The 15984-nt window shown below is 37.7% G+C and overlaps 1 protein-coding gene across 2 annotated transcripts in view; it reads right to left on the bottom strand.

Moving 5' to 3' along the window:
- The window catches only part of C3H8orf34 (chromosome 3 C8orf34 homolog), a 180146-nt gene that overhangs the window by 143839 nt on the left and 20323 nt on the right, over positions 1-15984 (bottom strand). For both annotated transcript variants that reach the window (XM_069779489.1, XM_069779490.1), the window contains exons 2-3: positions 3698-3845; positions 2579-2710 (exon numbers count right to left, since the gene is read on the bottom strand). In XM_069779489.1, coding sequence (XP_069635590.1) covers positions 2579-2710; positions 3698-3845 — 280 coding nt within the window. The remainder of the gene's footprint in view (positions 1-2578; positions 2711-3697; positions 3846-15984) is intronic.

Here is a 15984-nt window from a genome sequence, read left to right as displayed (position 1 = left end):
CAGAATACCAACCACTTCCCACAGTTTGGTCTCACCTGCAAACCTAAGAGAACGTTCTAAGAAAGACTTTTGAATGGTATTGGTATCAGTACCAGTCCCTTAAGCATGCCACTAGTGATAGAGTTTCCAACTGGACTTTGCATTGCCAGTCACAATCCCTTGAATCCAACAGTTGAGCCAATCTTCCACACATCTTGTTGTCCACTTATCCAGTCCATATTTCACCAATTGAGTTGTAAGGATACTATAGGAGATTGAAAAAGGTTTTGCTAAAGTCAAAGTATTAAACATCTTCTGCTCTTTCTTTGATTACAGGGCCAGTTATTTCATCTAAGGGGGTAATCAAGTTGATCTGATCAGGCATGTATGATCTCATAAATCCATGCTTGCTGTTCCCAATCACATTTTCCTTCTTCTTGTGGCTGGGAACACCTTCCAGGAAAATTTGCTCAATAACCTTCCCAGAGAGTGAGGTTAGGCTGATCAGCTTGTAGTCCCCGAAGTCTCCTTCTTGCCCTTCCTCAAAATCGATGCAATGTTTGCCTTTTTCTAGTCATCAGGAACCTCCCACAATCATCATGACCTTTCAGCGATGATAGAATGGCCTTGCAATAATATTAGTCTCCTCTCACCATGCTTAGAATGAATCCCATATAGTGCCATGTATTTATGTACGTCCAATTGCCCTAAACACACCCTAATTCTATCTTCCTCTGTTGTGGGTAAAGCTGCACTCCAACAAACTCTGCTGCTAGACTTAGGGACTTGGGTAGCTTGAGAGCAAGCCTTACCAACTGAAGAGCATTATTAGCTGCCCTTCAGTCCACAAGGACAGATCATTGAGACCAGTCTTATTATGGATGTATAAATTATTTCCTTGCTTGACATGTGACCTGGTAGTTTAGAGTGCCCAGCCTCCTCTTTGACCCTCTCCTGGGACAACCTAAGGACCAACAAGCATGAAACTTGTAGTAGGCACACAAATGGAGTGACATGATGTCACGCCTCTACCTGGCATAAAGACTGAGGACCTGAATCTTTAGGAAATGGCATGGAAGTTACTTGATGAGTATCACTGAGTCTGAAGTGCAAGCGCAGGGAGGGAGGAGAACACAGTATGATGACAGGAACAGCTCACAATACCCTTGGCCACTGTTTCTAACAGAGTATCTCCATGAATTTCTGTTATCCAGCAAAGACTGTTTAGATTAGCCTCAGATTATGAATGACTATGACCACTTCTCTGAATATCCCCACTTTCTCTTGAAAGTGAATTAAAATCCACATGCTTCTTTTGGACTGACTTAAAAATTAATGTGCCCAGAGAGGTACAGTGGAACCGATGATCAAATTTGACTCTTTTTGAAGCAAGGAATGTGCTTTGTGAAGAAGAAGCAGAAACACATGCTCCATTTCCAGAAAAAATAATCCACAAATCTTGCTAGGATGACACAGTCCTGAGAAAAGCTACCTATACAGCTATTTTTTACTTGTTGCAGTTATTTATTCTCAATCAAAAAGGTTTCATAACCATGTAAGACTGTTAACTACCCAAAAGCACAGTGTCTCTATTGCATAAATCTTATCATGATTTACTTTACCTATTGTTGTGCTATATTTTGACCCACTGAGGCCACTGGGAGATTTTTCGTTGACTCCACTGCAGTCTAGACTTTCCCATCTTGCTTTTAGAGGAAAGACAGCAAGCCTTATATTGCAGTATAGTATATATCTGTTCTCATCTGGCCCACCTAATCACACTCTGAGTTATTAAAAAGATTTAGCTATTATAAAAATTTCAAAAAGCTACAATAGTCAACAGAAAAAAATATAATTTTGCAATTTATTTTCAAGAACAAATCTTGTATACACACTTGCGTGTGTGTGTACCTATACATATATATGTAGATGTATGATATATTTATGTAAAAAATCCATTAAAAATCAAGATTAAAAATTAAATTTCTTCAATAGCCAGTACACAGGCAGCACTACATTTCATTAAGGCTTGCTGCCTCTATTTTTACTACTTCTATTTTACAGGTCATTGACAATATTCTCTTCAGTCACTCTATTTCTATTCTGCCTTTTCTTTCAGTGTACATTTAGATTCCTTCAGCAACTCTCAGAGCAGTACACCTGTTCTGCTAACACTGCCCACATGTCTTGAACGGTATCTGTTCATAATTCATAGTTTTGTATTGCCTGACCCACTGAAAAAAAATATTATTAGGACGAATATCAACAGAACAGATTTTACACGTGCAAAATGGCAATGCAAACTAAAACATAAAATCATAATTGGTATCTGAACATAAAATTGTGTGTGACACCCAGATATTCTTCTGGTTTTTATCTATCTATCTAGAATTCTATTTTATCTGTAGATGACAACATAGGATATTATTAAATATTCATAACTCAAGTGAAAGTAAAGCATGAATCAAACTCTTCTAACATTTATCTAGCCATTTCAACTGCTCATAGTTTGCTTTCCATTTTAATCCTAATTCAACAGAAAAACATACTATGGGTTTGGAAGTATGCATGAATTAATAATGCAGTGAAGCTTTCTTACATGACTTGGACTCCGGTGATGGTGGAGAAATGTTGGACACGGCAAGGTCGCTCTTTGACTTTTTAGGCTTTTTTGCATTTACCTGCCAAGGTTTATCATAACTTCTAAAATCTCTCCTTGTGCCTTTATTTTCTGTTAAAAGAATTGAATCAGGCAATTATAACATTTGTAGGGTCATTTTTCAAAGACAATAAACAATTAATCCAGAAAAAACAAGACCTATCAGTCCAAACCAAAGTCAGCTCTTTCTGTTCTCCTATCTCTGATTTATGCTAAATTTCATATTTCTTCCATTTCCTAAACAAAGTTTAGAAATTCATTAATGTGATTTTCATTAAAAACATGACATCTTATTTTTTGTTATTAAAAGTCCTTAACCTCCATTTATTCTCTTACATGCCTGACTGCCTATGCTTAAAACTTTACATTTGATAGAAATAAAAAGTTGATTTGTCAGGCAACTAACATTTTGACTATCAGCAACTATTTGAGATCTACTGTAGTCTGAAACAGATCACAGTCAATTTTTAAATACAAACCCAACATTCTAATAGCTTGTACCAGAATATCAAAGCTAAAATTTCTACTTTAGAATCAGAGCAGGTATTATTTCAGATTTTTTTTTATGCTTCTGAAGATCTACAGTCATAAATTATTCACACTGGAGTTCATAAAGTAGTAATAGCATCTTCTCAGTAAGTGTTGGAATGATGGGTTGTTAAAAATGTGTATTATTAAAGAAAATACCTCAACAGAGGCTAATCTCGGGCACAAATACACCATGGGAGGGGAAAGGAAAACAAGGTAAAGAGAAAGAGAAAGCAAAGAGGACAGCAGGGGAATCAAGGGACCTTTATATGCACCTTCTTTCTCATTGAGACTGGGATTGTTTCCACCCTGTACTTCTGATCCATACTCACATGATATGTGCAGAGGCTGAGCTGACAGCCAACAATATATATTAAATTCAGTATCTACTGGACAAACAGGATTTATTGTGCATGCTCAAAACTACAGAGTAGTACCTGTTCAGCAGGTACATGTGCATCCAGGAATTCATGGACAAAAATTTGGGAAGATTATACTGGAGACTAGCCCTTTCCAGCATACAGAACATACCTGATGTTTCACTTTCTGCCCAAAGGGCAGCAGAGCCAGACAACGTTCTCTGAAGCTGACTGCGATTCCCCTGTTTGGACTGAAGATGATCAATTAGAAATGGGATTGGCTGGTCAGGTGTCTCTGTTATCAGCTTGGTCATCAACTCCTTTAGAAAATTAAAACAAAACAAAAATTAGTGGGATATTGCACCTAATCTAATCTTGTATTTACCAAAAGTAAAGGAGCATTTATAAATGAAAAGCCTGTTTTCAACTTTGAAGAAAACAACTGGAAACACCCATCTCCTCAAACTACTGCTAGCTTTGCCCTATGAAGTGTTCATGTCTGAAGTGCTCTTACCCTATACAGTCACTTATCCACTGGAATTTGCATTAAACAACCCAACCCCTGCTACCTGCTCAAATTTACCCCAAACAATCTAAATACTGTTCATTCAACCATTCTGAACAAGCACCTTTTCAGAGCAGCAAGCAGCTCTTCTCTGACCCATACATCCAAATTTCTTCTCATTGGAAACTGGCGTATCAGGAAGGTTGGTGCATCTTTGATCTCACCCAGACATAGAACAATGATCTAGTTAGAATATGTACTTGTATCTGAGAACTCCAAGGTCTGATCAAACAGGCAGACATTTTTTTAAAGCAAGTCCTCCAAAATATTATTGTATAGACGTGAGCAAATACTTTATTACACTGTTGCAGATACGGATACAAAACCATTGTCAACACGAAACCATCTCCTATGTCATGCATTGATACTATCTAATCGCTGTTACATGCCCTGGCCTTGCAGGGCTGCAGAAAGCAACTCTCTGTATTGCTGCCGAGGTTCTTCCTGGCTCCCTACACAGATTAGGAATCCAGAAAGAAGCTGTGGCTCTGTGATGGACCTGAGAGGAAATCAATGACTAATGTGGGATGTGAGCCTGAAATCCACATAGTTTCACAGGACATCTGTGGCTGCTGCTGCAAAACAAAAAAGCTCCACAGATGTAAAAAATTACAAGAATCTACAACAAAATCAGGACAAAAAACTGACTAAATTATTAAGAGCATTTATTCTTTCTTCATCTATTCCCAAGCACAAATCTTGCCATAACTTCCACACACTTAAGTCGTATCTCCGCTTCAACTTTTCTGTACACCTTCATTTAATAAATGATTTTTCAAATACCGGTAGTTACTTGTTATTACCATCAGTTAATTGTGTTGGGAAAAGATACTTAAGAGCGAGTATACCAAATAGCAGTAAACATGAGTAACAGCATGCAGGATTATTAAGACACAGCAAGTTATCTTTGTCCACTCCAAGACCTTACATTTTTTTTATTCAAGTAGTGGTATAAACAACTAGCTATAAGTGAAAATGAGACAGAAACAAGCTTTCCATTTCAGAAAGAGAAATTTAAACTTCAGAAAACAAAAAGGAGAAAACATGCCCTATCTCATGTGTTGTGAAGACATGTTTATCATCTGTGACATGATTTTTGATAACTATCTACAGGGAATGGAAAAAAAGAGTAACTTTGGTTTTGAATGGAACTCAACAGGGAGAAATTAAGCTACTTATTAATCTTGGAAATGGTAAAGCTATGGAGTGTAACTTCATCTAGACTGTCTCTCACCAAGGTAGGAGAAACCCTCTGATATACATCATACAAGAAAAATCCAGAAATTGGAGTAACTCTTATTTTGGTTGCCTGGCAACACGGTAACAGCAAACCTTTCTTTTTTTCCCTGCCAAAATGCAGAATTAGTGACAAGTGGAAAGATGTAATCTTGTGCTTGTAATGGACCACAATAGCTGTAGGAATTCCACTGCAGAGGATTCTATTACCAAGAGAAAAGCGTCAGTTGTAATAGCTTACTTGTAATTTAAATAATTTCTCTGAATCATGGTTTGAAAATTATTTTTATGTCTTAGATTAATAAAAGCAAGATGATGAGAACTGAGATACATGCATTAATACTATTTAATTTTTTAAAGACATGCATGGGTGACAATCTATTAATAATACATTGCAAAATTAATGTAGCATTAAAAAAGATAATACAGAGATGAACATTTTTAGAATGTCTACATGTCAATGTAAGACAAATGCTACTGAGTTGTTGCCATCACTGATTTGCTTGTTACCGGAAGAAATGGTCTTTCATTAACAGAAACAGACCTAATAAAATAAAACCGATTATAGGATTCTTTACATTATTCTGAGATACAGCAATAAAACTAAAGAACGTAATTGCACACAGTTAAAAAAATAAATAAAAGAAGTGCTATTCTGAGGTGATGTGAAATTAGCTCCTATTCAAAAGGACCACTTTTTTACCTACTGTTAATATATTGATAGTAAGGCCTGAGTGATACAGAGATCTGTGCTGTCCCAGAGCATAATCAGTTCTATTCTGTGACAGCAATAAGAAAATTTAAAAGTAGCCTACATCTGTAGTTCTTTTACCTATCTGAAGTAAGAAATGAGTTTTACCAATCCTGTACACCTAAAGCAAAAAACAAATATCATTGCTGGAATCCTCATAAACTGAAAATACTATGCAGTTCAAAAAAACCACTACTTATTTGTGTAAAAAGCCTCAAACTGCTCTGCCATAAGCACTTTCAGAGATGTCATTAAAAGTAAATGCAACTTCAAGTCAACACAAAGGTGACCCAGATTACGAAGCCTGCCATTTAAAGAAGACATAGTTCTTTACTATGAGTATTCTGTTGCAAAAGGGGAGTAAAGAAGCTCTTTGAGATTTGCTTCTCAAGCTGCTCCAAGCAAGGTGTGAAAGTGGTCTCCAACTTATCACAGCTGGGTTCCCAAACTGCAGAATTTGCAAACACCTCCGCCCCAACCAGCAATAACAATAGCAGTGATAATAGCTTCAGACATATGCTCTGTGTAAATTCACATTCACATGCAGGAGGTGTTATCTCCTTCCATATACTCCTGTCACACTGTCAGAGATCCCGGAAGTAGGATCACAACTCCATGATCCTCACTGCCTTTGCCCTCCTACCAAATTCTGCCGCCCAGTCCATCAAGGGACCTAACTCCATCTGCTCAGCCCCCAACCCATGCTCTTCAAGCTCATGCTTCCTTTGAGACTCTTGTCATCCCCAGCAAATTGTCAATTACAAGGAAATATGTTATCTGCCTGTGTTTGGTTGCTTAGCTATGGCATGGGGTAGAGGGGTGGGAGGGGCAAGACAAACAAACAAACAAAAACCACCACCCAACAAAAAAAGCAAAAAACTTCACACAGGCTGTTACTGTACTTAGTGAGCACTCAGCTCATTTTTTAAATAAAAACATATACTTCACTGAAGGTGAAAAGACATTACAGATGAGGAATGCCTATTAGGGGTATTCTCATCTTAGCCTCATTCCCTAGTAAAACTATCTTAAACTTCTGATGAAATTATCCAAAGTTTATTTGATGCTCTCATCTGTTGCTTGGGTGACATCTTCATAGACAGCAGGAATAACATACTACGTGGTACTCTAAATATACTCTTACAAGTTTGAAATGTTTCAAAAAAAGATGACAAAAGTGAATGTATTAAATAAGAAAAACTAAATTGTACAACAAGTTACAAAAATAAAATTCCTTTTTGGTTAGCAGCAGTCTGACTCACAATGTGCTAAGTAGGCAAGGTTCCACAAGAAAAAGAAAAAGACCAACTAGTCTCAATGAAGCCGCCTCTGCATTAACAGCAGAGTAAAAATGGCACAAGATCATTGAAACTGAGATTCATTTCTTGATGAAAAATTCAACAGTTTCAACTATGCATGAAAACAGAAATGCAAGACACTTACATGTCTCTTAAAATATTAACTATACTTTTTGCCTTTCTAGCTCAAATTTCTCAGTTTTCTGTTTGTTCTCATTTTCACCTAATTCAAGAAAAATAGAATGCCTTCTCTACCTTTATAATATGTTCTTCCATGCACAGTATGCCTTATAACAACAAATAAAAAGTCATGGCAGATTGAGTCTCCATGCTGCCAGATCAACTGCTCACTACTCAAAATCTCTCTCCTCCTATCTTCTTTCTGCTGCTATGTCTTCCTTTCAGTCTATGTCCTTTTGTCTTTTCTATCAGTGGGACTGCTCTCAGACTCTCCCTTCCAGCCGTGTAACAAGTGAAGAAGCCTGTTCAGATGTCAGTAGCTATTAATTCCCTGTGCACCCACAAGAGACACGGCAGCACAGAAAAGGGGTGAAAGCGAACTTCCATGATTACTACAGACTGGAGCACTAGGGTGAAGACATTGTTTCTGCTGCTTCTCCGCTGTATTGCCCGAAATTAGGTTCTGCCCTGACCAGAATGAGAAAGAACGGGCAGAAAGGTGATATAAGCTCCAGAAAAACTGGCAGTTAACTTCTCCAAGGATTTTACCTTGCACTGTGCAAAGCAGAAATGAAACCAGTTATTTCTACTTTCTTCTGCAATGGTAACTTCATATGCTTTTACATTCACTAGTTTAATAAAACTATGTAAGACAGACTGTTCTAAAAGAAGCTTGCAAAAGTTGATCTGTGGATGCTTCCAAAAGAGATTCATGCACATATTGGTAAGGCTGCAAAAGATCTTGAAAAAAACAGGTCTAAACCAGAAACTTAATATATTAATTCTTTATAAAGAGAATAATCTTTCACTATTGTGCTATCCTGAGGTCCTGTATTAGTTATTCAATGCAGGCTCAAATTTTAATTTCCTTGTGACTGTCTATGCATTTAATACAAATGAAACAGTCTTCACAGTCTATTAATCATTGGCCCAATTACAAGAAAACTCTAATTAGCTATGTCTAAATGTACCTATCAGGTTATTAAGTTAATTAAGAGACATTCTATCTTGCTCTGTAATTGATAACAGTAACTACACAACAATCACAGGTTTTGTTTTTAACTATATAGACTTCTACAGACTATTGCACTACTTGCACAGATTTTGACTGTATTATGCTCTCATTTCATGGTTTAAATTAGATGTTTAAAGTAGGTAGAGTGAATTGCTCTCAGAAGACGTCTGTCTCCGTCTCTCCTAACCAAACAAAGAGACTAGGTGGCTCAGCTTAAACTACAAGGTTTTGATGGGATGCAGTTCCAAATTAAGACAATTAAATACAGCAGTCTTCACTCCAACGTGAATGGTGATCTTGTCAATGAAGAAGTCAAGGGAGCCTAGAGAGGTCCCAGTTGACTAGCCAGTGTATGTCCACTTAAGAAGAATTGCTCTCCAGGCTCTACTGGCTGTATTAGCTATATATCAGTTCACTGCAATGGAGCTTAGAAACTTAGAAGACAGGCAAACTTCTAAATTTAGGTTTGCTAATCACTTCATACAGGCTGTAAGTGAACAAAGAAGATATAAAATTGAATGAAAACCTGTGGAAGGGAAGTAAGCTTAATAAACTTTTTAGTGATTGGCACATTTTTTTGTTTAGAATTCCTTTCCGATTTCTGCAGTAACAAAGCAAGGAAATAAAAAAAATATTTAAAAATGCATGTTTCAACATTATTCTTACTGGTTAAAATAAAAATCTGCAATTCTTAAATGAGAGAATAAAAGTAAACATCACTGCTTCTACCACAAAAGATTATTTTCCATGGAAATTAAGGAAAAATACCAGCATCCTTCTTTCAGAAGATAGCTAGGCTTTAAATCTTCTCGAGCAATTCAGAATTAAAAGAAGAAAATCACATTATAGACTATAATCGAAATGGACTTCAACATATTTTAAATGTTCATGAAATTATCACCACATCTCCCTATGGAATAAAATTCAACACAAAGCAAATCTCCACATAAACACAATTCACATGCCTGCACCGCACTAGTTGTTTCAAATTAACCAAGGTAGAAAAACAGTTGAGAGCAAACCTCTATAAGATTAGTAGTCCTACTCAGCTTTTGAAAATATTCAAACTTTTACCTGGAATTGACTAAAAAATTTTCAACCAACTTTCTTTGTTCAAAGCCTCAACACTACTCATTCCTGCCGTTTCAGCTAGCTGTGCAGCTAAATTTAATATCTCAGAACTGCAGTATACAGTATGGAACACACCCCACAAAGAAGTTACTTTGGACATACAACTAAAGAGAAAATACAAAGCTTATACGGTGGCCCTGATACTATGGTGCAAACGAAATTCCCCTGAAGGTGGCACTGGTAGGGAAATCTACAATATGGGACTAGTGACCCAGGTAACATTTTCAGCCTCAGACTACTAACATTCAAAGTCTCAAACTGCTTTTTTCACATCTCAAATCAGGGTTTTAACTCTGATATACAAAAGAGGTAAACTTTTGGTTCATACAATGAGAATAATAAGAGGGAGTCTGAAAACAAACATCACTGAATAGCTAACAGTCCTCCTTCAATGTTCATCTATTAAATATCTCTACCAGTTCAACAACAGAAGAACAATTTTTGGGCCTATGTTACTAACCGTATATTTAGGGAGACTCTGGAGAGCAGAATGGAAACAACAAATTCTTTACACTACAAATCCTTTGCAAATCATATACTCAGTTCCCTGAGTTGGATGAACTAGCCCTATCTGATATTAATCAACTCATGTATGTAACGGTTGATAAAATATGCATCATTGACCTTACTTAGTGATTTTTGGATAGATGAGGTCTGGTGGACAGTTCCGAAATTCCACTGAGTGAGCTCATGACAGTTTATCAAACTCCACCATGCACATCATAACATGCAATATCTACGTAAACCTCTTGCTGTATTTTTTCACTTATGTATCCTTTGAGGGATTTTTTCCTCCTATCTTATTCTTGATATTTCAAATATCATTGTCCCAAATGTATTATACCACTTCAGGGGTCACAAAATAGCATCAAACGCCTTTGTTCTTTGGCTTTTTTATTGAAAGATTTCCTTTCTCCCATTCAATCATTTCAGACAAGAATGCTGTCAAAAGGGAGGTCACTGGTACTAGGTTACTCTAAAACATTAACTACTTCTCAGTAAAAGAACAAAAGACTAAAGACGTGCTCTCAGATATGCCAAGCATGTCAACAGTTACCACATTTTCTCCCCCAGTTTTCAAATCACAGAGATTTTCTACAACAGCTTACGCTTCTTTCAGCAGTCCTATTTCTCTGTGTAACAATCTCACCCTTGTGGAATTATGCCTTCCATATCATTATCTGAACTAAGCAAGGATTTATCAAACAAGCGTAGTTCGTGTTATGGCAGAAACACTGTAAGGTTTCCCTAAAGTGTAATTCAGAAATCTTCCTCAGTTTCCACCCACTCTATCAACCAGTGGAAATTCTACCCTGAAGGTGAGGCACTTCACAGTTCAACCAAAAGAAAATGAAAACTACTGGTTTTCTGAGAGGTCCGTCAAAAGGAATACTCATAGATAAAGGCTAGGAAAGGCTATTACAACCTGGACTGATTTCCTTAAATTACAGCCATAAAACAACACTGACTGCACATCACTGCCTTTCATAAAAGCTAACTCAACAGGCTAGAGCTCATCTTCCTCTGATCAGCTGAAGTAATCTTATTCCAATTTCAGTGTCTAAGGTGAAGCCACTTGTTCCTGTGTTCAGTGATTCGTTACTGCAAATGTTAAAAAAAATTGCATCATATTTCCAGTTTAAACTTCACTGACTTATCTTCTACCTACCTGGCACAAAATTTTTTCTGAGGGAGGGTGATACTAGGAACTAAAGCAGTAGGTATTTTTCTGGCTACCCCTGGTGGGTTGACCCCAGCCAGCAGCTAAGCACCCACCAGCCACTCACTCACTCCCACCCCCAGAGGGATGGGAGAGAGAATGGAAAGAGCAAAACAAGAAAAACTCATGGGTCAAGATAAAAACACTTTAATAACCAAAGGGAAGGGAAAAAAACCGACCAAATGAGTGATGCCAAGGCAATCACTCACCACCTCCCGCTGCCCAGCCAGTCCCCAAGCAGTGGCTACTTCAGAAAATATACCCCCCAGCTTTGATTACTGAGCATGACATTATCTGGTATGGAATATCTCTTTGCTCGGGTTGAGTCAGCTGTCCCAGCTGTGTCTCCTCCCAACCTCTTGCCCACTCCCAGCCTGCTCTCTGGTGGGCTGAATGAGGAACAGAGAAGGCCTTGACCCTGTGAAAGCAGTGCTCAGCAATAAAAGACGGGTGTATTAACACTGTTTTAGTCACAAATCTGAAACACAGCACCATATGGGCTGCTATGAAGAAAATCAACTCCATCCCAGCCAGACCCAGTACAGTGCCACTATAGTAATGGTTATTAAGGGTTTATGAGTGGCTATCAGGAGAAGGCTGCACATGAAAAAAAAAATTGGTTTATTGAGGGATTGACTCAGCAAAGCACTTAAGATTAGGTATTTTTTATGCATGAGAAGTAAATGATTATAAAGCCAGGTGCATGCTTAAAATGCCTTGATGAATTAGATCACAGCTCTGTGACTGCAGAATTGCAAGCATTTCCTTCCTTCCAGGAGCCTACCCAAAAAACCATCAGATCTTTTTTAGAATCTAACTATGGAAATGTTTTGAAGATTGATGGAAATCGTTTCCATTGCATCCCATGGAAAACTTGGACAATACACATTTTCAAAATGTGTGCAGCAACGAACCACACCTGTCAGGTGCTTTTCTGTCTTCCCCCCCACGCCTTCCTCTGATCGCTTATCCCAATAAAGTTAAAAAAAATGTAAATACATGTTTCTGAATTAGATCACATGTTAGATATACTACCAGAAAAAAAACTTATCAGAAATACATGTTGCACATGTATCACTTCTCATGCTTTTTCTACTTCCTGTTCTCACAGTTTAGGGGAATTAAACTGATTGATTTGTCAGTGCTTAAAGAAAATTACTATGCAAGGCATGATTTTATACTTTCATATTTTTTTTTCAATTGCAGTCACATTATAATATCTAAAAGCACAATACTAGAAGTATGACTGATAAATTTGGTCTAGGAATTAAGAGTCCCAATTTCTTACTACTTAAAATCCCAGATTTCAACACTGCTACCCTTAGTTTTTCCAGTAGAAGACAGAAGGACCTAAATCTGCAGTTGGGCAACAAGTGATGATATAGTGTAAAGCTGGTGGAAGTCCTAGTCCTATCTAAACTCATGAGCAAGGTGCACACCCATCCCACCCATTGCCTGAAACCGTATTACAATCAGCAAAGAACAGTCCCAGCTGTAGTGCAGAAACAACATCCCCTAATCCCCCCTGCTTGCTTTACTGCACTGGTAGCTACAAGGTGTGCACTGGGGTTCATTCCACCAACGGTGGCATGGCCTCAAAGAAAGCACTGTCAAATCATTTTTTATAGCAAACTCTTCAGAGCCACAAGTTTGACGGCCTGGTGTTGTGCTCCTCTCTCTCCCATTTCACATGGCTCACTACTATTCTTCTGTCTATTGTACATACAAAGCACATACAAGTGAATAATGACTACATTTTTGTAGATAACCGCAAAGTACCTAGTGGCAGCATGAATCGAATATGCTTGTGCTAGAGAGCCACTGCCTTCGATCACTCCCATGAACTTCTAGTTTAGGTCAGCTGCCAAAACGCTGCTAAGAGCACAAGCAATTGGAAGAGAAAAAGTCAACTTCAAAGAAGCTTAGGGCTCAGCCACACCCCAAATAATTCACAGTGTAAGTAAAGAATATTTTCTAACACCAAGAGTTTCAGCACTGCTGAATTTCACAGTATTGAACTGTACTAATACTGAAAGTATCAGGCTAACTCAGAAAATGGTCAGTGAAACATTTTAAAGCAATCTGAAAATAGATAACTTAAAAACAGGGCTTAAATACAGTAACTTAAATTCCTTATAGGAATAGGATTTATGGTCTCATGCAGAAAAAATATATACATATGGGGACAAAACATGCATAGCTGGAAATACTGAATATATTCAATAGGTTTTTTTATTATTATGGGTACCTATGCAAAAAAAAGTGAAAAAGATTTTCCAGTGTTTTGCATATATTCTAGAGAATACATTCATTGTCATTGCAATGACTGGACAACTGAGGTAAACGGTAATGCATATACTCATGAATGTATTCATAATATACAATGTAAACTCTACCTAAAACATAGAAGCATTAATTCTTTCTGTTTGTAGAAGACATATATTTGCTGTAAAATTACGTTAATGTAGATCTGATATTACAGGCTGTGATGTGATGCAGGATGTCTTTCTGAGTACAATGGCCTTGCTGTTTCTTTGCCTGATTGTTTGCTGATCAGTGGTGGATGGGGGTTCTTGTAGGGTTCGGCGTTCGGCAGATCTCGTGATGTCACGGAAAGTTAGAGTGTTAGTCGCAGCCTTATGATGTGTCTGTAATCCCACCTACCCTTGTTAGTATAAAAGGAATTGACTGCACAATAAAAGGCGGAAGTTGGCGCTCACACTGTGTGTTATCTGTCTCTTTCCCTGGTCCGGGCCGACCAGTGATTTAATCGCGGCACCTTGATATGTGGCGAACGCTACAGGTTCTGTATGTTGCAAAATGTGTGAGAAATTGCTTTTGGATGGCCTTGCAGTTTCTGAAGAAGATAAGGACTTTAGCCCTCTTAGGTAACTTAGCTTAGAAGTATCCATATGGATTACGTCCAAATGTAAGCATAGATAATAGAAGCACTAACGAGCATTCTTTAGGATAAGATGTATCAAACATGCAGAAGATCACATTGTGCATAATCATCTGAGAAGGGTCAAGTAGAAGACAAGTGAGGAAGACTATGGAAGACCACCAGAGGACTCCTGAAGACCACCAGAGACCTTCAATACACCTGCATAAAGGATCTTTGCATATGCTAATAGTTTCCCAGAAAACTAATGAATATGTATAACATTTCTCAGAAATCTAGTGCATATGTCTGTAGAACATGTACTTAACCCACACAATTAGGCCTGACGGTGTGCACGATAGGTGGAGTGATCCCCCATGCACCCAGCACTGTAATAAAGAATGCTTGCTTTCTAAAACTCCAAAATCAAGCCTTAGAGAGTTTCTTCGACCGGCTTTTTTGGTATCAGATGCATCTTAGAAGTTCAAAAGGCACATAGTCCATGAATTGTCCGTGTGAGCCAGTCAAATTTATATCTCTTGTATGTAATAAAATGGCTCTTCATATACATGAAATATTGACATGCAAAATGAAAAATCTAAGTTTTCCTCACTTCATATTTCATCCTTTTAAAAGCCTGTCAAAACTTTGCTAGCTATATAATAAAAACTGGTGGTGAGCAGTCACATTAGAAGGCCTGATATTGTACTCTGACAACATCCCCTGTGAATAGCAGTGTTGGAGCAAAGAAAAAAATGACAATATGACTTTTACACTTCAACAGTTAATGTTAAAAATTTTGTTTAAAATCATTTTTTCTACAAACTTTTTTTTACACTTCTATTTTAAAAGCTACTAACTGCACGCAAAACCATGGCACCTGAGGCAGAATGCCAGCAAGGAGCAGAGCCCTTCCAAACAGCAACTTCCAGAAGAAGTCACTGCGAGTTTAATAGCGTGTACTGCTAGAGGAATTTCCCGCTGGGAACTGTTTAGCAGTCACCCACACAGCAGGAAAGAAGGAAAGAAAAGCACGCTTAGGACTCTTCTGGTGAGCTGTGGATATACGTTTCCAAATCCTAGATCCTTCACTCACGTCGGTCACGCAGCTTTGCCTACTCATTGGTTTCAGCACAGCAGGTACACTATCAGCCACCACAGGGTAATTTACTAGCAGGCATGAGGAACACTTCTGAGGCTGATCTCACACATGAACGAAGGAGACAACAACAAAACAGAAAACCAAACAAGCAATAATGTATTTAGCATAAGCATATTAATACCCAAGGTCACAGACCTAAGGCTTTAAAACATTGAATCTGGCCAGGAATCTCTCACAGGTGTATGTATGTATGTAAATGCAGAAATTTCCAGTATTTAAGTAATTAGCAGTTCTAGAAATTCTAGTTTTATTGGAATGTCCACAGTACAGATTTCAGCATACCACATCAGACCTTCTGGGCCATTTTGAGGCTGTTACCCAGTTCAGGCCTTGTTCAAATCCTATCACTTGCATAGTGCTACTTAGGTGGTGGCTTTACTATACAAACAGTTTTGAAATTACCCATTGAACGAAGATACTAGAATCATACACTGGCCATAAATTTAGAATTAGAAATAATGTTTCTGTCCACTTAAATATCCACTTTCTTTAATGAGATCCCTTATAATAAATTTACTTC

This window comes from Haliaeetus albicilla, chromosome 3, assembly GCF_947461875.1.
Source record: "Haliaeetus albicilla chromosome 3, bHalAlb1.1, whole genome shotgun sequence".
Taxonomy (NCBI): Eukaryota; Metazoa; Chordata; class Aves; order Accipitriformes; family Accipitridae; genus Haliaeetus; species Haliaeetus albicilla.
The sequence above is the reverse complement of the archived record's forward strand: the minus strand, read 5'-3'. Positions and strand labels throughout refer to the sequence as shown.